Genomic DNA, 25,885 nt, shown 5'->3' with positions numbered 1-25,885 from the left:
TTTCGAACTGAATTTAGAATTTATCTCTTTTATTTGAAAGAAATGTTTTCAGATGTTTCAAGCTGAATTTTCTAGTTTTCATGCATTTTGAGTTTTTTTCTGGTTTATAGTTCATGTTTTAGGTTTTTAGATACCTACTTGAGATCAACTTTTAGCTTTTTTTTCTGGTTTTAAACGCGTTTCTTTGCTCATTCGAATGGTCTTTATGTTTATAGTTATATGTAGCATTCATTTACTTACTTTTACTTTTTTGAGACGTTTCTTTTGACATCAATTTAGGATAAATTTCTATTGTAGTTCTGGGCCTTTTTCTGACGTAAGGTAAATTTAAGGTCGGTTTTCTTGTTTTCTTGGATTTTCCTGATATCGAAGTGATATGTTTTGTACTTTCTGTTCAAAATGTTAGTCAGTTTGCTACTTAAAGCATTTAAGAGTGGATTTAGAAATTTATTGTATTGCTTTTCTGGCATGTTTAAACATAATTTGTGATTATACTACTTCCATTTTTTTCTGAACTCTAAAGGTATTTGCTTTACTGGTTCGGCTTTATCCTTTTCCTGTTAGGGCATCCTTAACAGTGCGCTACTATTTAAGTTTGTTATGGCGACTGTGTACAGCGCGGCTATTTCACGCACTCACCCGTTTTCACACCGGTTGTTGCTATCGTCTCTGTTTGACGTTTCATCCAGCATAAACCTTTAGCAGCGCTGTTACTGGGCTGCCAAATTTGAGAGCGCGATGCTTCCCGGAGGACCGGCTACTACTTCTCTAGCGCGTTTAGCAGCGACTGGTACGGTATGAAGTGATGACAGAGCACTGCCAAACGGGGTATAGAAGCGCACTGTTAAGGATGCCCTTGAGGAAGCTGCGTAGCCGCAAGGTTACAGAGTCCGCTTTGTCAAGCGGATGGGCATGGGTTTGAATCTTAGTGGAATCAGGCCATCCGATGTCAGAAAGGACTTAAGCATGGGTTTATTCTCAGGCTCCCCACCAGTTACCCTTCCCTTACGCTGAAATCTACAAATACCTTTGCGTGACTTCCTCTTAACAAAAAATAAGTCCCTCTTATCAATAAAACTGGCCAGAAGGACGCACGACGAAACTTCTCCAGGGAATTATAATTGGTGATATTTGGCAAGATGAACCAGTATCGGTATAGTAGAACAGTAAGCGTGTAAGGAAGAGTAGCACATTACACACAAGCACTGATGGACAATAATAATAAGCATGCCACTTCTCAATAGAGGTGTTGCTATTAACAGAAGTGCGGGATACAGCAGACACCCGGGCATATTTCACAATAGATCTACGATTCTGGTCGCAGTGAGGAAGCCCATACAGGAAAAAAAAAAGGATGCCCTTATATTGATATGATTCTTAGCTCTCTGAGGAGGGACGAATGCCCGTTTGGGGTTAAAGTCCCTTCAAAAGAAATCAATCAAGCTCTCTGAGGCTGAATTTTATTGGGATTCCTTTCATTTTTGGCTTTTCTGGTTCTGTGCTGATTTTGAAATATTATTATTCTTTTGCAGAAATTTCATTGTTCAATCACAAAAAAACGACAGATATAAACGTTTTCCCACACTTTTCCGTAAAAAAAATGTTCACACGGACACAGAGGGGAGGAGGGTATTTGGTCGATCACCACGTGTTTTGTATTCACGTGGAATGGTGACGGCCCCTTAATGAATTCAAAAACTATCGTTGTAGGGAACTTATGATGCTTAGTAAGAAATATATATCATATAGCAAAATAAAGTTTAAAAGAACACTAATATTGAATCTAAATTAAAAACAGTGAAAACAACTGTTGAGAGAGTTATAAAAAATCCGAGTTCCATTACGCCAGTCTGGTAAATAGAGTGACTATAGTTTTGCCCACCTTTTTAGTGACAATCTCTATTAATCTTGACTTTAGTACAATTCTGTTTTGACACTTCCTTAATAAATTCTGTGCGTTTTGGCAAATTATTAGCGCAACGTATAGAAACTTTTTCAGGCTTTGTTCTTCGAAGTATATTTATCATACAAATCAAGCGTTATTTGTTTTGTGGATTTGCACGAAGTGTTTCATCATTAACACCATCGATAGACACCACTAACCGTTTCAAGAAAGTTTTCATCATGCCAAGAGGTATGCTCGAAAAGTCACATTTTAAACCAATTGCAAATTGTGTATGACCTACTAATCGTATCTTTAAGGAAAGTACGTAAACCACAAGGGACGAAATCGTCATTTCACTAGCCCCGAAGAATTAGAAGCTGAACGGAAGGACGAAGAGCAGAAGAAAAAGTAAGCGTTTATTGCTCCTGAAGAGTATCGATTGCCATTACAGCCAAAATCTTGCTTGTTTGTAGATGGAGGGAGACACATGCGGAGTCTTCATCTGAGGAAGAGGCCGAGAGTGACAAAGGAAGCGATGATTCCGAAGAGGAATCAGAAGACGACGACAGAAAAGGTGCAAGTGCAGTGATTGACGTTAGAAATCCAAATCGGGTGCAGAAAAAAGCGTTTGTTAAGGCAGCCGACGTGGATGAAGATGATAAGCCTCAGCTGACACGTCGAGAGCGGGAGCAGCTGGAAAAGCAGAAGGCACATGCAGCCTACATGAAGCGACACGCTGAAGGTAAAACGGCTCAGGCCAAAGCCGATTTGGCTCGACTAGCTATTATTAAGCAACATCGGGCGGAAGCAGCAGCCCGTCGTGATGCCGAGAAGAAAGGTACTTAACTTGAGAAATCGACAATCATTGTGAAAATGATTATTTCTATTTTCAGCGAAAGACGTACCCAAGGGTAGCACGTAGAAACTGTAAAATAGCGAAACAAAGTCGCAGTTCAAGCGACTTTCGTTTAGGATATTTGTTCTGCCCGTAGCAGCAAATGTTTTATAGATATAACAGCAGGCATGTATCGATTTTTTTTTGAGCAGGTTGTTTGATCCTGCAGGAAGGTGCAATGGTCCTTCAGCTTGGAATAAATCTCTTTACGATTGGTTAGTTAAAAAAAAAAGATTAGAAACGAATTGGTCGTCTATCTACACTGCAAAATTGTTGCAAATAAAGTACGAATGCAATCTAACGATAAAATTTTGAATTAATTCACTGTTCTCATTAGATGATTACTTTATCTAAAGTCGAAGTATTCAATAAATCTACTTGCTAGAAATGGCTAGGTTTAGTTTCTAACGAAACGTTTATTATGCTTGATCGTCGATTGCAAAGTTGAACCTAAAAGAGTTATCGGTGAATTCGATAGGCCCCATTTTCCGCTCTTGCATACAGTCACTTTTAACTAGAACTACTGTTGAATCTTCCCTGTGTGACTCGGCATCGTCCAGATTAATATTAGAGAAATTGAACCGATAATCTTTTTCTTCACTGAGAATTGCAGCCTTTTTAACAAAATGATGCTTAATTTTCCCACTCGGTGCGTCAAACCGGACACTTTCCGGATTCAGTGCCATCGTTTTCTCTTCTTCTGCCATCTTACTACGATAGTCACCGAAGGTGGTTCGCATAATCTGGCGTTTCTTGATTAACGGTTGGCTGGCAGACTTAAGTGTGTTGATCAGTTTGTTTGTGTCCTCCACTGAAAAGCATTTTGTGGTGTTTTTGAAAAGGTTAGTAAACGGACGGGGTTGCTTACCTTTCTTGGCATTTTCCCGTATATGTGGCGCACCAAGTGTATTTTCAAGCTGCTGGATGCACCAGTACAGTTCCAGTTCGAACTGGCGGTCGGATTCTGTTCCAGATCCACCCGTACTGTCGCTCGCAGTGCCATTGGCACTGGAGTTGCTATGAGTACTTGGAGGTTTTTTGGGTATGTTGCTAAATTTACCGCTATTCTTGTGAAGTCTAGCTCTTGGCGGAGGCATTTTTTTATTTAAATGCTATTTGATGTATGAAAGCTCGTTGTACAAAAACAAAACCGGATTCTTTTTTGTATTTATTCACAATTTCTTCGATGGACAAATTAACATCGAAATAATCTTTTGTGTTTACATTTGAAATTGTCCAGCCAAGAGCATGATTGGAGATTTTAGTACATACACTCTACCAAGAAAACACTCAACAAACATGTAATAGTTGCCTTCATTTAGGTGAAAATGAATGCTGTAGTTTAGCATTCAGTTTGTGGTATACAAAATTAATCGAGACTTAATGTAAATAATTTAAGGTGGTAGTGTGTAGAAGCTACCACGTGGTCAACACGTGGTCGACTACGAATTTTCAGTGCCACTAGACTTGAAAATAGTTAATGCGTTATCTACGAAAATACTATCTTATGTTTTCGTCACCATAACAAACATGATGATAAGTTTTCACGAATCACGCAATAACTTTTACCGAATGGTCAGCATTTGAAAATTCCACCTTCCACCTTAAAATGTTGGTATTTTTAGTCGTTGAAAACGTTCTATCGAAATGCAGCAAAATTTTTCAGCGGAAATATCTGTAAAATATCAAATTTTTGAGTTCACTAAAATGTACAGCATGTCAGAACTCTGGAAGCCATTTTACCGAGACATTGATAAACAACCATGCTTGTCATTCTCTTTAGTATGTGGAAAGAGAGGAGAAAAAATTCACCGCGCACTTCCCTTCCAGTATGTGCCTGCGGGTAGCAAATGCTTCCACCACACTGCTTCTTTCTCCCATTCAAAGTGTCTCAACCAGCTTACAGAGAGACAAACACACTTCCAGCTCACCCCACATCTGATAGTAACAAGAGGGGTGAACCCAGAGGGGATTCACTGCTGTCAAATTTCACATATGTGTGCGTTATCGCAGATCAACCCTGGTCCATGACGTTTGTTGGTCCATGATGTTTGTAACTATGAACAATGATGGGAGAAAAAATCACTACACAACACATTCATGAAAGTTTTTCGCGGTTTTTTCGAGTTTTGATAAAAAGTAGGAGGTTGTATCCAAGACACGGCCGCATAAATGACGTAGAACTACGTACACTATTAACAAATGCATTGAGTGTTTCATTACTCTAGTAACACAACTGGTTTTGTCAAAGTTTCATAGCGCTTTTTTGGCTGTATTGAGCGCTATAGAACTTTGCTAAAACCAATATTTTTACTTGGGTAATGAGTTATAATGTCTACTAATGAAGGGTTGTGAATTTCGTGAACCGGATTCAGCAGTTAGCAGAACGTGCCGAGTTAAAAACCTTGCACAGCACACACAGTGTGGTCCCCGTGGCTCTGTGGTTAGCGATGTCGGTCGGCTAGCTCTCCTACACGGTTGTGATATCGGTTTCGATTCCCGATCGAGTCGAGGATCTTTTCGAGCTGGAAATTTTCTCGACTCAGCACTGGGGCACGGTGTATCGTTGTACTTATCCTACACATGCAAAATGTGCCAAAAACAATATCGATAACGAATTCTCTCAACTAATCTAGTTGATCGAGACCGCTATTAGCCCCGAGGCTAAGCGTGCGATATTGTTTCACACTTTAGCATACCTCTTATTGCATTTCATATTTGTTTGTTGAATGTTAGTATTTCTTATTAGGAGAATGTTTTGTATCATAGACACACACACATCATACCATATCATACAGACGCATACACATCATATCATATCATAGAGACACACACACACCCATCATATCATATCATACACACACACACACATCATACTATATCATCATACCATACACACATCTTACCATATCATACACACACAGGAAGCAAGCGACCAATCAGAGGACGTTATTTTTATTTCAACAAGGCTTGACAATTTTCAATAGTGCAATAGTTCGTAGATTCAAACAACATTTTTCTGCATTTGGGCAGATGCGTGTATAATTTTCGAATCGATTGCTGAAGAAAATCGGTTGAAAACCAACAGACCTATAAGCATTTGAAAAGGGACAAATTTCGTCCCAGTTTTTCAGTTTGCATCCCTGTGTGGTATGCTAAAGTAAAACGTAGTTCTACGTCAAAAAACGTTCCAATTCTATAATATTTCACATCGAATAATTTCATGACAAAAAGGAACGAAAACCAAAACAAACGCCATGTTGCCGAATATGTTGGTTACACGATGTTTGACAGATACAGTCGTCGTTCCATAACTGCATCATGTTTACATTGCAGTTATCGAATGCCGTTCGATAACTGCAACACTTGACACATACCAAAAAATTAAAGGGGGGTTCGTCACTACCATTTTTGTTTTCAATGATGTCGATATGTATTTTTATAATGGAATAGTGGCAAAAAATAGCCGAAAACTAAAATAGGCAACCCAACAAACAATTTTGTTGGATAACGGCTTGTTAAGGTATAGTTCAGCCGAAATCCACTGAATAATAACTTATTAAGCTGTAGACCAACAAAATTGTTTGTTGGGAAGCTTTTCGGTTGATCAATTTGAAACTCATATTTCCGCATCATAATTTATTGCGGTTTAGTAACTACTTTACATAACCAATATGTAGGCAAAGATAAAGTTCATCACTACAATAGACCATTTTACGAGACGCTGCTGAACTCAATTCATGAACGAAATTTTGACAGAAAGCAACATTAATGTCAGCTGGATCCGTGACACCTGTCAGTTCGTAAAATGGTCTATTTAACGCTAGGTCAAAAAAATATTGTTTGTGATTTACTATGCAATACAACGCTGAGTAGTGTAAGCTAGCCAAACAATGCACAAGGGATATTTTTCTATCTCATAATAATTACGTAAAGTGAACCATATAACATGAAGATTTTGCTTCATTGGTTAATAGTGGAGATCTATAATCTCCCATCTTGAATGAAGAGACAACAAGTAAACGAAATCGAAAAAAGAAATCGAGTGAAATGAAAGAGTCCTTGTGAAATGTCTCTAGAGATTCAACAATTTTCATTTTCGAATGCATTTAGAATCCCCACGCGAGATCTGTTTCTTCAATTTCAATGTCAAATATGATTTTGACATCAGATTTGACGGATTGCGGTCCGATAACTGCAAAGTTGTTGCAGTTATCGGTCTTGCAGTTAAAAAGCGTTGCCAGAGCCGGATTTACGATTGTGGGGGCCCGGGGCCCAGTTTTCAGTGGGGGCCCCAAAATAAAACAAACCCGGTTTTTTATCGTGCGAGTTAAAAACATTTATTTGTTATTAAAAAGTTACCAAAAATTTGCTAGATTTTTTTTTTGCAGAGAACTTATTGATTGAATAATCAACATTCAGCTCCTTCAGAATATTGTACTCTCAACTTAACAATGCTAAGTTTGACAGCCTTCCACTCTTCATAGTCGTACGCAACCTATTTTCAATCGGTTTCATCTTCGAAAAAGACCTTTCTCCAGTTGCGTTCGAGATCATTAGGCTCAAATAAATCCTTAAACAAAATAATTTTTGCAAGGCACTAACGAGTTTTTGATTTTTTTCTTCATGTAATCATCTTTTTTGAGCTCCACGTTGATATACGCGAGGTTTTGGGGTGACAGCTCATTTTGAATAAATGTAATAATAAATTCGGTTCTTGCTCACTGTTTATAGCCAGATCTAACTGATTTGGACCAGAGATGCCAGATGTTTTCGAAAGATGTATGCAACTGCTCGAAATCCGGAATTTTTTTCTTGATATCTGAAAAAACCTGCCGCAATTTGAAAAAAAATGCGAGCCGCAGGCAAAAATTTGCACACAATTCGAGCAAGACTGCGCAAATATAAGGCTACGCTGGCAATAATCTACAGAAACTAGGAAAAAAACTACACACATCTGCAGGTCAATAAAATCTGCACACGGACTCTGAACATTTGCATTTTACAACGCAAATCTGGTATCCCTGATTCGGACAAGTAAACTTATTGTCGGAATCAACAGCAATGCATTAAAAAAACTTGTGGATTATGTATTTTCTTTCCTGCTTGATCTCCCATGCGCGCTGGTTCGATTCAAATGGTGTGTTAATGTGTGTCATTCCAAGAGAATCGAAGGATCTTGGATGTAGTTGTGATATTGGCGCTCGCGAAAAAATAACACTGAAGAAAAGTTTCAAATTGAAATGGTCTGTTCAAATTTTCTTGCTGTAAATTGAACTTTTGATTGAATCTCATTTTTGATAGAGAATAGAACTTTTTCTCGTTTTGTGGGGGCCCAAAAATGTGGGGGCCCGGGCCCTCTTGGCCCCCCTTAAATCCGGCTCTGAGCGTTGCAGTTAAAAGTCTTGAAGTCTTCGAACGGCGACTATACGTTGGAGACGACAACTACGTGGAGCGGAGTACCAGGAAGACTACCACGGGCGAATCGGCCAGCTGTGGAAGGTCATCTTCAGGAAGAGGAGGCATTAGAACTGAATGGTTTTCTATTCCGTGCTACAAACAGACCGCTCATGAAGGTTGCGGCTGCGGAGAGAAAACCGAAAATAAAGCGGCCAGCATTCTACGGCCGCCTCGCTCGGACGGTGATAGACGATGGCGAAGGAGTGTCGGATGACACTACTACCGTGTCCACCCCCGGTCACCACATAAGCTTCTGCCTGTTAATGGTCCAGCTCAAAAGAAGATTGAAGATCTAGAAGTTTTTTTTTTCACCTGAAGCAAACGGAAATGTGCTTCTGAAATGAGCAAAGGAAAACTCTGGCTGTTCAACGGAAACAACTTCGACAATTTGAAGTGCCGGAACGAGGTTATGATGGAGGGAAAGGTATTGTTGGACTGTCTGGAGAAAACCATTGAGGACGAGGAGTATGCGAGGGAACTACCAAATGACTTCGGATTTCAAAACGGGGAAAGAGCAGACACTCGGGAACCTATGACCAGAGACCGGAAGTGCAAGAACTTGCTCATACACCGAATCGCGGAAGACCAGTTTGAGTACGTCAAGAACAAGCGCAGAGCGAAGGATGTTTGGGACGGTCTGAAAAACACGTTCGAACGTGTGGAAATCGTAAATGCCAGCTTGTCAGCTTTTGCGGGTAAGAATTTCAATATGAAGTGCGGATTAGCCGAGGAATTTTGGTAACAACCAAATGGCTTTCGTTGCTGCTACGGACGACGGTGACAGGGCTTTTTCTGCACCTGCTGCAATGAATGGACAACAAATTGAATGGTTCGTGGATTCGGGAGCCACAGACCACATGATGAAGGAAAAATCTTTTTTCGAAGAACTGCATCCTCTGACAAGGACGGTTTACATTGCGGTACACTGAACCAAGTAATCATGTAAAAGTTATTGGAAAACATATATAGTATTTTTCCATGTAGGTTTTCCAATAGCATTTATGTGCATGTCACTCACATTACGGTTTTAGTTATATTCATTGGAATAATCACATGTCTTGTATATGTTTTACTGCGATGAGAATTATTGGTTTTATTTAATATACTTCATGTGCTTGTGCATGTAATGTTCGGTCTGGTAGTTTGAAGTGTTGAATTTTTTCGAAATTAAAAGATTAAATATAAGAGATTGAATTTGTCCATTTATTTCAATGATGTTTGAGGTATATTACAAATAATAAATAAACATAATTGTAAATAAAACTTACATTACAAATAAAACTTAACTCCATTCAACGGAACTTTGCTTCAAACTGTTCTTGAAGTTGTCCAACGAAAATGTTAGGAGCTAATACAGTTGAATTCCACACTCTGAAAAATAGATTTGATTTATTTTTTAAATTACATAATTTTACTTAACTTACGTTGTATAACCTCCAAGAAATGCTTGAAAAACGTCAAATCTTCCAGAAAACTATCTGCAACATTCGCCATCTTGAATACACAGACGAAAAACACATTTTTTCACATCTGAAAATCTCATAACTATTATCTGTCCACGCACATGGAGCGTATTCACATAAAAGCTATCAGGTTGACAGATAAAAAGTATTCCTGCGTTCTAACAAATTTCATCTGGTTTTCACATGGAGTTTATCGTGTACACATAACATGAATTAGATTATGAAATAAGTAAAGTTATGTGACGTTTCCAATAACAAATAAGTGAATACTTGGTTCAGTGTAGCAAAATCGGGCCAGGTGCTCGTGACCAAGCTGGTCGAAACGGTCCGGGTGAACATGCTCTTCAATGGTAAGAAGCCGGGCCCGGGCCCATTAGATCCGTAGGTGGAATACGAACTCACTGATAGCGAGTGTAGGATTTCGGATTCTATTCGATGTGATAGCACGCACTTCTAAGTTTTTACCACTTTATTCTAGCTGATTGTTCACGACTACTCACGCGTACAGTCTGATCGTATAGAGACTAGTCAGCCTATACCACCAGAGAGACGCCGAGAAACTCACCATTAAGGCAACTGTCAACATCAAAACGGGCGAGCTGTATAATTTTGGATTGCCGTTATCCGTTTTGATGTTGACAGTTGCCTTAACGGTGAGTGTCTTATCATTTCTCTAATATACAGGTTCCCCAATAGAGATATGGTGTAACGGTATGTCAATTGCAGGATCGACCATATTGCAAACAAGTTTTATTGTGAAGAAGTTGGTTTATAAACAGCCTCTGGAAAAAAAATTCGCTTCGTTGAATATATTATTAAGATGCATTTATATTGTAAATGCTTGTAAATGTAAATGTTAGTATTCAGAGGAAGGAAACTGGTCTTCCTACATGTATGTGAAATGGCAATCGCGGGGCTTCTACCATGGAGGAAATAGCCTCTCTTTTTCACGAACAATTTAGCAGCGTTTTCCTGGGTGTACCAGCCAGCTCCGATGCTATCATCAGCGCTACTGCGAATGTTCCTATTTTCCAGATATTGGTTCATTTATTTCAATGATGTTTGAGTTATATTACAAATAATAAATAAACATAATTGTAAATAAAACTTACATTACAAATAAAACTTAACTCCATTCAACGGAACTTTGCTTCAAACTGTTCTTGAAGTTGTCCAACGAAAATGTTAGGAGCTAATACAGTTGAATTCCACACTCTGAAAAATAGATTTGATTTATTTTTTAAATTACATAATTTTACTTAACTTACGTTGTATAACCTCCAAGGAATGCTTGAAAAACGTCAAATCATCCAGAAAACTATCTGCAACATTCGCCATCTTGAATACACAGACGAAAAACACATTTTTTCACATCTGAAAATCTCATAACTATTATCTGTCCACGCACATGGAGCGTATTCACATAAAAGCTATCAGGTTGACAGATAAAAAGTATTCCTGCGTTCTAACAAATTTCATCTGGTTTTCACATGAAGTTTATCGTGTACACATAACATGAATTAGATTATGAAATAAGTAAAGTTATGTGACGTTTCCAATAACAAATAAGTGAATACTTGGTTCAGTGTAGCAAAATCGGGCCAGGTGCTCGTGACCAAGCTGGTCGAAACGGTCCGAGTGAACATGCTCTTCAATGGTAAGAAGCCGGGCCCGGGCCCATTAGATCCGTAGGTGGAATACGAACTCACTGATAGCGAGTGTAGGATTTCGGATTCTATTCGATGTGATAGCACGTACTTCTAAGTTTTGACCACTTTATTCTAGCTGATTGTTCACGACTACTCACGCGTACAGTCTGATCGTATAGAGACTAGTCAGCCTATACCACCAGAGAGACGCCGAGAAACTCACCATTAAGGCAACTGTCAACATCAAAACGGGCGAGCTGTATAATTTTGGATTGCCGTTATCCGTTTTGATGTTGACAGTTGCCTTAACGGTGAGTGTCTTATCATTTCTCTAATATACAGGTTCCCTAATAGAGATATGGTGTAACGGTATGTCAATTGCAGGATCGATCATATTGCAAACAAGTTTGATTGCGAAGAAGTTGGTTTATAAACAGCCTCTGGAAAAAAAATTCGCTTCGTTGAATATATTATTAAGATTGATTTATATTGTAAATGCTTGTAAATGTAAATGTTAGTATTCAGAGGAAGGAAACTGGTCTTCCTACATGTATGTGAAATGGCAATCGCGGGGCTTCTACCATGGAGGAAATAGCCTCTCTTTTTCACGAACAATTTAGCAGCGTTTTCCTGGGTGTACCAGCCAGCTCCGATGCTATCATCAGCGCTACTGCGAATGTTCCTATTTTCCAGATATTGGTTCTCACCACTCGATAACCAGGGATGTTATTATTACAGCAGCCAAACTTTTGAAAAATTCTTCCAGTGTTGGCCCAGATGGTGTTCCAGCCGTTGTCCTCAAAAACTGCATCTATGCTCTTGCATCCCCGTTAGCAGTGATTTTCGATTCTTCGCTTACTCATGGTGTCTTCCCAAGCTGCTGGAAAAACTCTTTTGTCTTCCCGGTTCACAAAAAAGGATGTAAGCGTACCGTTTCCAACTATCGAGGAATTGCCGCCTTGTGTGCTTCGTCAAAGCTTTTCGAGCTGATTGTTCTGAGCTGAGATTGTCAGACCAGCATGGCTTCGTTCCGAAACGCTCCACTACCACAAACTTTGTATCATTCACCTCTTTCATCGTACGGCATATGGAAAAAGGGTCGCAGGTAGATGCAATTTACACAGATCTTTCTGCTGCATTCGACAAAATGGATCATGAAATTTCTTTGGCTAAATTTGAAAGATTAGGCATTGGCGGTAGTCTTTTTTCTTGGCTGCGCTCATACCTGACTAACAGAAACACTTCCGTTAAAATAGGTGATCATGTTTCGTTCCGATTCCAAGTGAAATCCGGCGTTCTACAAGGTAGTCATCTCGAACCATTCTTGTTTCTGTTGTACATGAACGATGTAAACCACGTTCTGAAATGCCAGAAGAAATCTTTCGCTGATGATCTGAAACTTTACTATGTTATTGGAAAACCAAATTATGCCCTCTTTCTCAAAAATGAACTGAACGTCTTTGCGGCTTGGTGCAAGACGAATCGAATGATCCTCAGTGCTTCCAAATGCTCTGTGATATCCTTTGGGCGTAAGCGACAGCTAGCCTTCACCGACTACGTCTTAAGCGGCACTGTTATAAAACGCGAGAGCACCGTGAAATACCTGGGAGTACTTCTTGATTCTTTACTAACGTTCAAAAATCAAGTGTCATACGTTGTTTCGAAAGCATCATCTCAGTTAGGATTAATCTTCCGAATGGCAAATACTTCCAGGATGTGTACTGCTTGAAGGCTCTATATTGTGCTTTACAGTTTTTAAATAGTTTATTTGACACGGCACGATACAATTTATGTTTAACTGAGCCAAGTACATTTTTTTTAAATTCTAAATTAGCAGGGAAAAGAGGGAGGCCTTATCTTTATTCTCGCGGCCGACTACGAGCTAGTGGGGATTTAAGGTGAGAGGAGGGGAGTTACAATTTTGATTTTAACTATATTGAGTTATACGATTTATTTATTTGTACATGGCTAAGCAGTGATGTTCTATTTGAGCAGTTTGGACTGAGGTGTCTGAGTGAACATAAAGATGCCGAGTCTTCGTTTGAGTGTCTCCAGCTTAGTGTATCATCTTCTTTCAGCGTGTAGTGGGAATGGTAGTCTAACAAATAGATAGAAGAGTTTCATATTTTAATACCAGCGTGTTTTATGAACACGTATAGCTGTGTCATGTACTGGAGATCACCGCTTCCCAGAATGTCTCTAACGGGTACGTTCGGTTGTTTTCCTCGGGCCCGAAGGGAATCTATAAGCTCAGACCTAACACCACAATATTCGGTACACGACCAAACAACATGGTAGCCATCGCCACAAACGCAGTGATTACTGTCTACAAGCTCTATACGAAAGAGATGCGTGTTTAACGTGTAGTGATTGGACATAAGTCTGGACATCACGCGAATGAAGTCCCGACCTACATCCAACCCCTTGAACCATGCTTTCGTCGATACCTTAGGAAAAATGGAATGTAGCCACCGTCCCAGTTCATCTGATTTCCATGATGATTGCCAACTGTTGAGTGTTCTCTGACGCAAAATGCTATAAAATTCATCATAAGCAATTGGTCTTTCATAAATATCGCCGTCAATAGCACCCACCTTAGCTAAAGAGTCAGCCTTTTCGTTACCCGGAATCGAGCAATGAGAAGGGACCCACGCTAAGGTAACCCGGTAATTTTTATCTGTTAAAGCACTTAAAAACCGCCGTATTTTCCCCAGGAAATACGGGGTGTGCTTCACAGGCTTCATTGATCGCAGAGCCTCAATGGCACTGAGACTATCTGTGAAGATGAAGTAGTGGTCTATGGGTAGGGTTTCGATGATTCCAAGAGAGTACTGAATAGCAGCAAGTTCTGCGACGTACACGGAAGCAGGAGCATCGAGTTTGTAGGAGGCGGTAAAATTTTCGTGGAAAACACCGAAGCCAGTGGACTCATCTAGATTAGATCCGTCGGTGAAAAACCTTTTATCATAACTAACATGTTTAAACTTATTGGAAAAAATCTTAGGGATCTCTTGGGGTCGCAATTGATCCGGGATACCAGAAATGTTTTGTTTCATGGTGGTGTCGAAGAATATAGCATTATTAGAAGTAGTTAAAAGTGCGACATTGGAGGAATCGTATGAAGAAGGATTAATATCTTGAGCCATATAGTCAAAATATAAAGTCATAAATCTGGATTGAGATTGAAGGTCGACCAACCTCTCGAAATTTTCAATTACTAATGGGTTCATAACTGTGCATCGAATTAGCAACCGGTAAGAGAGATTTCAAAAACGATGTTTCAACGGAAGAATACCCGCTAACACTTCAAGACTCATCGTATGGGTCGACTGCATGCAACCCAAGGCAATACGCAAACAACGATATTGTATTCTCTCTAATTTTATAATGTGCGTGTTCGCGGCAGAGCGAAAGCAGAAACAGCCGTACTCAAGAACTGACAATATCGTTGTTTGGTATAACCTTAGAAGGTCTCCTGGGTGAGCACCCCACCAAGTTCCGGTAATCGTACGAAGAAAGTTAATCCTCTGTTGGCATTTTTGTGTCAGATACCTAATATGACAAGCCCAGGTGCATTTGGAGTCGAACCAGACCCCGAGATATTTAGCGACTAAAACCTGAGAGATCGTTTTACCCGTTAGTAGGAGCTGCAGCTGAGCTGGGTTATGCTTCCTAGAAAAAACGACCAGCTCAGTTTTCTCCGGAGAGAATTCGATACCCAGCTTAAGAGCCCATTCAGACAAATTGTCTAAGGTATCTTGCAATGGTCCTTGCAGATCGCTAGCCTTGCCACCAGTAATGGATACAACGCTATCGTCTGCAAGTTGCCTTAGCGTGCATGAATTTGCAAGACATTTATCGATGTCATTGACGTAAAAATTATATAAGAGAGGACTTAAACATGAGCCCTGGGGGAGGCCCATGTAACTAATTCGGGAAGTTGTCGAATCGCCATGTGAGAAATACATATGCTTTTCTGACAACAAATTGAGCAAAAAGTTTTTCACATTTGGTGAAAGTCCCTGCGAATGAAGTTTCGCGCTTAAAACTTCTACAGAGACAGAGTCAAAAGCCCCCTTAATATCCATGAACGCAGAAGCCATTTGCTCTTTTCGAGCAAAGGCTAGTTGAATTTCAGTAGACAGCAACGCTAGGCAATCGTTCGGCCCTTTGCCCCGGCGAAAGCCAAATTGAGTATCTGAAAGTAACCCGTTTGTTTCGACCCATTTGTCTAACCGTAAGAGGATCATTTTCTCCATTAATTTCCGGAGGCAAGAGAGCATCGCAATCGGCCTATATGAATTGTGATCAGAGGCAGGTTTCCCGGGTTTCCGAATAGCAATGACTTTTACCTCCCTCCAGTCATGCGGAACAATATTTAGCTCAAGAAACTTGTTGAACAAATTCAACAAGCGTCTTTTTGCAGAGTCGGGTAGATTCTTCAACAGGTTGAATTTTATTCTATCTAACCCTGGAGCCTTATTGTTGCACGACAGGAGAGCCATTGGAAATTCCAACATCGAAAATGGAGGCTCTTCCGTAGTTACTAATAACGCGTCGCGAAAGGTTTCTGTTCCGGTACAGAGTCTGGACAGACCTTTTTGGCAAAATCGAGTATCCAGCGATCTGAATACTCCTCGCTTTCATTCGAAACGTCACGGTTCCGCATGCGCCTGGCGGTATCCCAAAGAGTGCTCATCGCTGTTTCCCTGGACAACGCGTTTACGAACCGCCGCCAGTACCCGCGTTTTTTCGCCTTTACTAAGCTCTTCATCTGCCTGCCCAGTGCCTCGTACTTTCGAAGCAGGTTGACAGTGCCGTACTCCCGGTAGTCCTTATACGCCGCGGACCTTCGCGCGTACAGCTCAGAGCACTCTTTGTCCCACCATTTGTTGGGAGGGCGCTGTCTAATCGTTACCCCGGGTATCGGTTTCGTCTGAGCTTGAGTCGCGGCGTCGATTATCAAACCAGCTAAGAACGCGTATTCTTCCTCCGGAGGAAGTTCCTCGTAAGTCTCGATAGATTGCTCTATAATAGACTCATAACACTTCCAATCAATATTACGTGTAAGGTCGTAGGAAATATTGATTGGGTTCGGGGGAGTTGAACCATTAGCAATTGATATAACGATTGGAAGATGATCACTACCGTGGGGATCGTTGATTACTTTCCACCGGCAATCTAACGCTAGTGATGTCGAGCAAAGGGATAGGTCAAGCACGCTTTCACGTGCTGGAGGATTAGGTACACGTGTCGGTTCCCCAGTATTCAAAACTGTCATATTGAAGTCGTCGATCAAGTTACAGATTAAAGAAGATCGGTTGTCGTCGTACAGCGACCCCCATAGCGAACAGTGAGAATTAAAATCTCCCAATATCAAAAAAGGCGCGGGAAGCAACTCTGCTATATCAGTGAGATGCTTCTGTTCAATCCGCGCGGATGGAGGCATATATAACGAAACAAGGCATAGGTCTTTTCCATTCATATTCGTTTGAATGGCAACGACTTCAATATTCGAGATCGAGGGGAGGTCGATTCGGAAGAAGGAATAGCACTTTTTAATCCCTAAAAGTACCCCTCCACCGTGTGAGTCTCGATCTCGACGAATAATGTTAAAATCGTGGAAATTGAGTTGATCGTTTGAATTGAGAAAGGTTTCACAGAGCGCAAATGCGTCACAATTGTATGTATTTATTAAATGAGAAAATAGATCGAATTTGGGGATGATACTTCTGCAATTCCACTGTAATACAGTGATAAAATTCCTAACCTCTTTCGCCGTATTAGTCATCGAAAGATATGATAGCTGAAATGAGGGGCCAAGTTGCTGCTAGTTGCATCAAAAAGGTTTTCACTGTAGGAAGAAGGGCAAGAAGAATATTTTGTAGGGGATCTGGTATGTTGAATGTTTTAAATATCCAGTCCACAATATCAGAAAATTTTATGAACCCTGTTTCTATTTTATCTTCTGATCGAGAAATGGGTGCACGAGGGGTTTTTGGTGCCACAGGAAGCGGTGGGTACTCCTGGTTTGATTTAAAATTAAAACCGGGAGGTACTTGCTTCGGTTTTTCTTCACCGCTTCCTTTTTGTGTTGGCTTATTGGTCATTCCGCTAGGGGTTATCTTGCGACCTTTGCGAGAAAGATTAGGAGAGTTGATCATTCTCCTCTTCCTAGATCCTTCTGGCATGGCATAAGAACACCCTTCGACGGGATCGTCAGATGTACCCTCATCGGTTGGCAAAAAGGAAAAGATGTTTCCTGCCGAGGGTGGCTCAGCACTCTTCAGCATTTCTGCGAAAGAGCGCTTTGATCGTTCCTTGAGGGAACGCTTTATTTTTTCCTCGCGCTGTTTGTACGCGGGACACGCCGAAAGGTCATGCCGAGTTCCCTCGCAGTAAAGACACTTTTCAGTATCCTCACTGCAAGCGGTCTCAGCATGATTGCCTCCGCACTTGCTGCAGCGTGCCTTGTTGCAGCAGTAGGTGGCTGTATGACCTAACTGCTTGCAGTTTTGGCAATGCATGACCCGCGGTACGAACAGGCGTACAGGCAGACGAACCCTCTCCAAAGAGAGGTAGTTCGGCAGTGCGGATCCGGCGAATGTTACACGGAAGGAATCCGAAGGGAAGAATTTCTTCTTCCCTTCTTCGATGGATACTGAATGCAATTGCTTGACATCCAGTATCTTTACATCTTGAATCAGGGGGTTCTTGAAGCAGCCAACCCCGTGACGCAAAATGTCATCGACCGTGAGGCTTCCTTCGGTAAACACACCGTCGATCTCCACGTCCTTGGCAGGGATGTACACGCGGTACTCTCTCGTGAAGAGCTCGTAGCTAGCAATTGCGTTTGCTTGCTTCAAGCTACTCACAACAACTCGCAGTTTGTTCGGTCTAACCTTTGTAATTTCGGTTACGTCCGAAAACTGTTTTGCCAGGTCCTTGCCGATTTGAATTATATTTAGAGGCTTCTTTATGGGCCTGAAGTAAACTACGAACGGACCTTCCGAAGCATCTGGGTAAGCTTTCACCCGTGTTGCCGGTACCGTTGGTACGGGGCTAGGTAGCGGGGAAGGTAGAGGGGAATTGATGGGGGAGATCTCAATCTCTTCCCCAGTTGTTTCCACATCCAGGAATAGTTGCACCTGCATGTCGTCCATTTTGCGGGAGCGTTACGCTCTACCGCACACAAACGATAAATATTCGAATGTGGGGGGGGGGGTCAAGTAGTTGCTATTAAATTTTAAAAACAATTTTTCAAACTACAATGGATCAAAATAAAAAAAAGGCAGTAATACTAATACTAATAACAATAGTAATAATAATAATAATAATAATAATAAAAATAATAATAATAATAATAATAATAATAATAATAATAATAATAATAATAATAATAATAATAATAGTAATAATAGTTATAATAATAACAATAATAATAATACTATTAATAATAATGATAAAAATTCTAAAGTGAATACTTCACCGAACGTCTAAGTCACGACCTCACGGCTGATAGTAGGATTAATCGAGCGTCTCCGCAGAACAAACAATGACGATCCAGCTTCGTGTTGTGACACAGTGGCCGTATCCTACACGCGACCTTGTAGATGCCACTTGTAGTTGACTTCCACTCGCTCGATCGTATGGTGGTCCGTGCTGCTAGCGGGGTAACAGCGGTGCAGGAGAATTATTATTGCTGATATATCAGCTGCGTATCGGATCACTGGCGGGGTAGCCTGCCCCTACCAGTGTGCAGAAGATGTTTCTGCCGATAAACTACCGGCTATTGTTATCGCGCAGCACAAGAACTAATCGACAAAAAAACACCCGTAAGATAACTCGTGTATTGTTATTTTGCAAACTCAAACGGAGATGAACAATTTGCGTCTAATCGAGACGAAAGCAAAACAACGAATCCTATATTGTGCTTTAGTACACTCAAAATATTTTTCGCGTTATTGTTACGTGAAAGATCCTGTAATGGTTCATTTTCTGTCATTTTGCATGATTTATGTGACATACATAACATCTACGTGAAAATCACATGGATAATATGTCTTATCACCTGCCATCTACGTGAACTTAAAAACGTCAAACAAAATGTTCTAGAAGAAGTACCGCGTGAATTCTCTGAGCGAAACCATCCAGAAATCGATATGGCGAAGTCTGATTCAGTTTCAGATCATAAAACAGAAGTTCTCGATGATATGTCAATAAGTGAGTTTCTGGAAAACCATATTAATTTGATATCGAGTTTTGAGCTTACGGATTTAGCAGAGGTTCAGTTCAGAGGACGAGAAACTACCTAAACATGCAGCTAAAAATAATTATCACCTGCGAATGTCATTCTATTTACCAGTTTTTAAGTCGTTTAATTTATTTACGAATTGACGAATTTGCATACGAATACGAATTTACGAATTGACGAATTTGCATATGCGTCGATTTATTATACAACACATTCGATAATTTCTGAAAACCATCTCCTGTATCTTAAAAATCAGAAAAAATTATACGTTGTATAGAACTTAATAGTTATCAGATACTGAAATGCTTTACACTTTACCGGTAGGTAAATTCTACGTGAAACTCACATAAAATGCATATATATATAACATAAAATTCACAGGATAATTCATCCAACCAGGTCATGATGAACTCAAATGAAAATCACGTAGAGTTTACGTGAAAATGACAGTGGAAAATATTTACATAACTTTTCCGGTAACTGTAACGTGAAAATTATTTTGAGTGTTCGGTCAACGCTCGAGTACTCAGCCGTCGTATGGGCGCCATATTACCAAAACGGAATCAATAGAATCGAGGCGGTTCAACGAAAGTTCGTACGTTTTGCGCTGCGTCATTCGCCGTGGCGTAACCGGAATAACCTTCCTAGATATACTGAGCGCCAGCGATGCCAACCTTTTTTTATAAAAAGCTGGAAGAATTCAAAATAAAAAACTGGAGAAAACTGGATATATAAATTTGAAGCTTTTACATAAATTTATTTGATTTTCGGTTCAAAAATGCTGCACCATATTATTACATGTAACCAAAAAGGCTGAAAGAAAATTGTTTACACATGGAGATTGTAGTCACTGGCGTACTTGAAATTGAGTAGATTTCGAATAAAATCTTACAACCTAGGCGCATGAATGCACAAAATACTGAAAAGACCATACATGTAATGGGAATGAGTTCAAAAAATGTGGTGATGAACAGAAAACTGGATAAAACTGGAACAATTTTCAATAAACTGGAAATATTCAACCTTCAGCTGTTTCGCTGACGATCTTCAAAAAAACTTGAGATATCCAGGAAAAACTGGAGGGTTGGCAACGCTGCTGAGTGCTGCAGGTCAATACATCTGGATGCTCTCGATGTCAGAAGAGATGTCGCTGAAGCCTGCTTTATCAGCGACTTACTAACTTCTAATATAGATTGCCCCGAGCTTCTCAGTCGTCTGGACGTAAACACCCGCAGACGTGCTCTTCGGTCCCATACATTTTTTAGCACAGGCAGATCCAGGACGAACTACGGGATGCACGAACCGATGAAATGTATGTGTCGCGTTTTCGACAATTGTTTTATATGTTTTGATTTTGATTTGTCTAGACGTGTAATTAGAAATAACTTTTTGAGAGTGTTGTCTTTTTAATTTAGTCTTTACTTGTTAACTTTAGTTCTAGTTTTAGTCATTGGGGTTGTTTCTACCTGTTGACTGTACAAATAAATAAAAAAATAAATAATAAAATAAATAAATAAATATAACACCTAGCTATCAATATTAGTGCTTCTTGAAATCTACTCGCAACTTAAACACTGAAAACTCTAAGGTTTCTTTTTAAAGTGAGCAAGGACACCAAAATAAACAATGAAAATTTTCTTCCTGTTGCATGGTAATACTTCGTCTCCAACCTCCCTAAGCAAAAAGCACTACCTCTACCCGCGCCTAGTTTTAGGCCAAACCGTTACACCATGTTCTTCTCATCATGGGTCGTACCAGGAATCAGGAACATTGATTTGAAATTCATTATAACGGCCTAGAACTGTTGAACAAATAGAGCTATTAATCATAAAAAAACACCGAAGTGTGTTGTGGCATTATTAGTGTAGAATGATATTTCGACACTGAGGAACAAACTGCTGTAAAAATTTAATCGGATTTCATCTTAACGTTTTAAAAACTATCACATTTCCAAACGAACCACAGCTTTGCGCTGCAAGGGATTTTAGTTTTCCATCTGTTTGACGGCATCACGTGCCGCCAGTGCCATATCGTACTCAGGTGTTCCGGCCGGTTCAAAAAGTAAAATTTCCGCGCTCTGCTTCAGCAGATGCAGGACTTCGCTCAGTTTTCGCTTTAGCTGGCTAGCATTGATCTGGCGCGTTTCGAACTGATGTTTTGCAATAACCATGATAGGGGCGTGCAGCTCGTACATAATAACGCCACGCAAACGGCTGAGCCCTGGTTCGTATTTATCGACGACAGCTAGCAGATCCCGGCAGAGAGTTTCCTTTTGCTCGATCTGCTGCAAGTTCATTTCATGCATCAGGAAGCCAGATATTTTTCCATAGAGTTGGCATAGCGAATGTTTTGCCGAAAGAAACAGATAGTGGTTTTCGTGTAGGACGGTTTTGTATTTGTTTATGAATTTTTCATAAAGATCAACACTATTCCCGTCGATTATGTCAATCTCTTTGAATAACCGATCCAGAAAATTGGCAACATTCGATGCCGCGGCAGTGTATGAACAGGATTGACATTTCCAGTTCGCATCCTGATCGAGTGGGTTTGTAGATAAGACTAATCCTTTGGGACACTTCGAACACTTGAGTGTACTACAGTGGGTTCCGAATTCTGTTGGGTCAGAGCAGCGCTTGCACTGGCACCAGAAGAATTTGCTGTCATGAAGATGCTGCCTCCGTTTAAGGGTTCCCTGTAACGTATACGCATATGAAAGTGTGATGGGATCGTTAACTTTAAGGTTGTTCGTAAGCCGTATCGAAAGTACGCCGGTTTCCGGATCATCAGTGTGCGTCGTATTTGGCGTACAATCATGCATTATAAAGAAAGCCTCCGGATATAGCGCTCTTGCGTGCACATCACTCTGGCCGATCTGGAAGGAATTCACTTCAATTATACCGCACATCGTGTGGATTTCTTCTTCGGAAAATTCCACGAAGTTCCATTCCTCACGAATTCGCCGAACGATGCACTCCTGATTGCGCTTCCATAGCGAGGGGATTCCCTGGCGTACCGAGTTCAGAGGATCCATGTCCAGCAGCTGGGCATAGCGCTGTCGATCTACATACTTCAACAGCAAACAGCGAAGTGCAAAAATTGCTTCATACATTAGTTTCAACTGCTGGCCTGTACAAGTTTCTTGCAGCTTCGCTACGTTGTGATCTTTCAGTGGCTTGCATTCCAGTCTTTTGTGAATTTTGTTGGCGGCGATTTCACCACAACTTTCGGTACACATTCGCCAGCCACAGTCTGCGCATCTAATTAAAAAAGTTGAAACAGTTCTTAGTTCTGTAGCTGTGATAACGCAACAAAACTTACCGAACAATTTCACAGTCTTTCTTGAAAGGTTTGTGACACCCGAGACACACGGGATCACTTTCAGCCCAGGGCCCGATCGCTAGTGGCTCGACCTCAATTATTTTTTCTCCTGCCTTTAGGTCCCGCGTAGCGACCAGATATCTGAAACGAAATTATACGTTTCAGAACGCTCATTAAACGATCTTTGGGGTTTATATATTATTACCGGCCGTAAACTTCGGAGTACTTAACGACGAAAGGTTTATTATTATTCTGCTCTATGCTTGCTGCAGTCAGCGTGGATTTATCAATTGAAGAGTCATCATCATTGTCATCCTCATGATCGCTAGCCTCGTGCGGTCGGGATTGGTTTTTATGTTTCCGATGTTTCTGGAAGATTAAATTTCAAGGTAATTATTTCTTTTTTGTCAGTTTTTTTCGCAATAAATAAGATTGTTAATGTTTATTATGTTATGTTATTACACACGAAGTAGTGCAATTTTTTTACCGTGTTTTCACAGAGTATCTTGTTTACATGTCAGAAGTAAAAAAAAACACAAGTCACTTCGTTAAGTTTACAAGGTTGTTTTCAGAGTATCACGGGTCGAGTTAGAAACTAAATCGAAATTTCGCATGGAAAGGAATCAACATAAATTCAAATCGCGAAACGAATTTCATCCGAAAAGCGTAAAACGGATTATCGAAAAGTTTTATAATGAGTGCTCCCTCAAGGCTCTAATGGGTGAGTCGCCAGCTGGACTAAATAAAAACACGTTTGGTAGAAGAGTTGTGTTATTGAATTCCATTCTTTATAGCTTTTGACATGTCCATACAATTTGAGTTTGAGGTGTGAAACAATAGGACAGATAGTGGTCCTTCATTTAGAGTTTCCCTCAAGATTTCCGGAGCCCTTAGACTGAGACTTAGACAACTTAGACAGTATGGTCCAGTGCGACTCGATTGGCCACGCCTGGAGTACATTTAGGAGATTTTTTTCCTTAGGTTTTTTCTCACATATTCTATTTTCTACGCACGGCGCAGCTATCGGCACTTTCCAGGGATTTCTTGCTGCTGCTTCTCTACTTACTTCGGTCTGGATGCTCACTTGCAACATTTCACACCCTCCATCTCGTAACTGGGTTGCGGATAAGTCCAGTATGGCGGCCATAAACACGACGGGCGAGTTCCCGGTTCAGGAGGTTGTCTCAACCTCAGAAGAAGGGTACGTAGTTGCTAAGGTGAACGGAGTGTTCTACTGCAGTTGCTATGCTCCGCCACGTTGGTCTACCGAAAGGTTCACCTTGATGGTCGATCTCCTATCCATGGAGCTAACGGGCCTAACGCGGTTGGTGGTGGCGGGCGACTTCAACGCTTGGGCTGTTGAGTGGGGAAGTCGCTTCACGTACCAGAGGGTCCAGATCTTGTTGGAGGCTTTGCAAAGCTCAACCTAGATCTGGCCAACGTTGGGAACAAAAGTACATTTAGCAGAAATGGCGCGGAGTCGATCATCGACGTGACGTTCTCCAGCCCAGGACTGATCAAGAACTGGAGGGTAGACGATGGCTACACTAATAGCGACCACCAGGCGGTCTGTTATAGTGTAGACAACAACGAGAGGCGGCAAGCGACGAGTAGGGCCAACACTTCGTTCGCCCGCGGGTGGAAGACATCGCATTTTGATGCCGAGGTATTTGAAGAGGCAATTAGACTAGAGCGCGAGGGGGGCAGTCGGCTTCACCCGACGCCTGACCAACTATTTGCTATGCTATCTCGGGCGTGCGACGCCACCATGCCTAGGACTCGCCAACCTAGGAATGGGAAGCCACCGGTCTACTGGTGGACTGACGAGATAGCGGACCTTCGCAGTGCGTTCCTCCGTGCGAGACGGAGGATGCAGCGTGCGCGAACAGACGAACAGACGAACAGAGGACAGAGCGCAGCATTCAGTTCTACCAGATCGACGCTGAAGTGCGCGATTAAGGCCAGCAAGAGGGCCTGTTTCGATAGGCTATGCCCGAGTGCCAATACGAACCCGTGAGGTGACGCCTACAGGATCGTAATGGCCAAGACCAAAGGCGCGGGAGCCTGCAGAGCGATCACCAGCGATGCTGGAGCGAATTATCGAGGGGCTCTTTCCGCGCCACGAGCCAAGTCCTTGGCCTCCGGCGGTCGAGTCCCACGTCTGACGTTCCAGTATCTCAGACACAGACCGGCAGGTTGGCCGACCATCCAATCCGTGGGCGACGACAGCCGTGACGAGGTTCAGGAGGAGGCAAGGGTTACGAATGAGGAACTCATCGTGATCGCCAACTCTCTAAAGGTGAGCAAGGCACCGGGACCGGATGGCATCCCTAACCTGGCAATCAGGCTGGCGATGAAAACGGCCCCCGGGCTGTTTCGAGTAGTCATGCAGAGGTGCCTGGATGACTGCCTCTTTCCGGATAGGTGGAAGCGGCAGAAATTGGTCCTACTGCCGAAGGCTGGGAAACCACCAGGTGACCCATCGGCATATAGGCCTATCTGCCTGCTAGACACGACGGGCAAGGTACATGAGAGGATTATCCTCAACAGACTGGTGAGGTACACAGAGGGTGCAAACGGTCTGGCAAGCAACCAGTTCGGCTTCCGGAAGGACCACGCTGGATGCCATCGCCTCCGTCACCAAGGCGGCGGAGATAGCACTCCAGCGCAAGAGAAGGGGAATATGCTATTGCGCAATCGTCACGCTTGACGTGAAGAATGCGTTCAATAGCGCCAGTTGGGACTCCATAGCGCTCGCGCTCAGGAGCATCCACGTACCGGTGTCGCTGTACAAGATTCTGGAAAACTACTTCCAGAATCGAGTACTGGTTTACAACACAGAGGAGGGTCAGAAGTGCGTCACAATCACCGCCGGGGTTCCGCAAGGTTCAATCCTGGGTCCGGTGTTGTGGAACGTTATGTATGATGGGGTGTTGAAACTAAAGTTTCCTGTAGGGGTTG

At 41.5% G+C, this 25,885-nt stretch overlaps 3 protein-coding genes across 5 annotated transcripts in view; 1 reads left to right on the top strand and 2 right to left on the bottom strand.

Annotated features, from left to right (window-relative positions):
• Window positions 1–1,897: 1,897 nt before the first annotated feature.
• On the top strand, window positions 1,898–3,100 carry LOC129722056 (28 kDa heat- and acid-stable phosphoprotein-like). Its single transcript, XM_055675267.1, has 4 exons — window positions 1,898–2,134; window positions 2,203–2,293; window positions 2,359–2,723; window positions 2,779–3,100. Exons 1-4 carry the CDS (start codon window positions 2,125–2,127, stop codon window positions 2,805–2,807), a joined length of 495 nt encoding a protein of 164 aa, XP_055531242.1. The 5' UTR covers window positions 1,898–2,124; the 3' UTR covers window positions 2,808–3,100.
• Window positions 3,090–4,027, bottom strand: LOC129722055 (UPF0488 protein CG14286). The gene is made up of 2 exons (XM_055675266.1): window positions 3,649–4,027; window positions 3,090–3,591 (listed from the first exon to the last, which is right to left on the bottom strand). Exons 1-2 carry the CDS (start codon window positions 3,875–3,877, stop codon window positions 3,200–3,202), a joined length of 621 nt encoding a protein of 206 aa, XP_055531241.1. The 5' UTR covers window positions 3,878–4,027; the 3' UTR covers window positions 3,090–3,199.
• Window positions 4,028–21,507: 17,480 nt separating this feature from the next.
• Window positions 21,508–25,885, bottom strand: part of LOC129724839 (SET domain-containing protein SmydA-8) — a 29,463-nt gene continuing 25,085 nt past the window's right edge. For all 3 annotated transcript variants that reach the window (XM_055680065.1, XM_055680067.1, XM_055680066.1), the window contains 3 exons: window positions 23,130–23,293; window positions 22,925–23,065; window positions 21,508–22,863 (listed from right to left, as the gene is read on the bottom strand). In XM_055680065.1, the coding sequence (XP_055536040.1) occupies window positions 21,591–22,863; window positions 22,925–23,065; window positions 23,130–23,293 (1,578 nt within the window). In that variant the 3' untranslated portion in view covers window positions 21,508–21,590. The remainder of the gene's footprint in view (window positions 22,864–22,924; window positions 23,066–23,129; window positions 23,294–25,885) is intronic.

Source organism: Wyeomyia smithii, chromosome 2 (assembly GCF_029784165.1).
Source record: "Wyeomyia smithii strain HCP4-BCI-WySm-NY-G18 chromosome 2, ASM2978416v1, whole genome shotgun sequence".
NCBI lineage: Eukaryota > Metazoa > Arthropoda > Insecta > Diptera > Culicidae > Wyeomyia > Wyeomyia smithii.
Note: the sequence above shows the minus strand (reverse complement) of the source record. Positions and strands in the feature narration are given on the sequence as shown.

What these genes read in the sequence shown, in the direction of transcription:
- LOC129722056 (XM_055675267.1), top strand. An exon ending in GACGAAGAGCAGAAGAAAAA is followed by an intron (nt 2,294 to 2,358) that starts GTAAGCGTTTAT and finishes GCTTGTTTGTAG; the next exon opens with ATGGAGGGAGACACATGCGG. An exon ending in TCGTGATGCCGAGAAGAAAG is followed by an intron (nt 2,724 to 2,778) that starts GTACTTAACTTG and finishes TTCTATTTTCAG; the next exon opens with CGAAAGACGTACCCAAGGGT.
- LOC129722055 (XM_055675266.1), bottom strand. Translation starts at nt 3,877, where the DNA reads ATGCCTCCGCCAAGAGCTAGACTTCACAAGAATAGCGGTAAATTTAGC. An exon ending in ACGGGAAAATGCCAAGAAAG is followed by an intron (nt 3,592 to 3,648) that starts GTAAGCAACCCC and finishes AATGCTTTTCAG; the next exon opens with TGGAGGACACAAACAAACTG.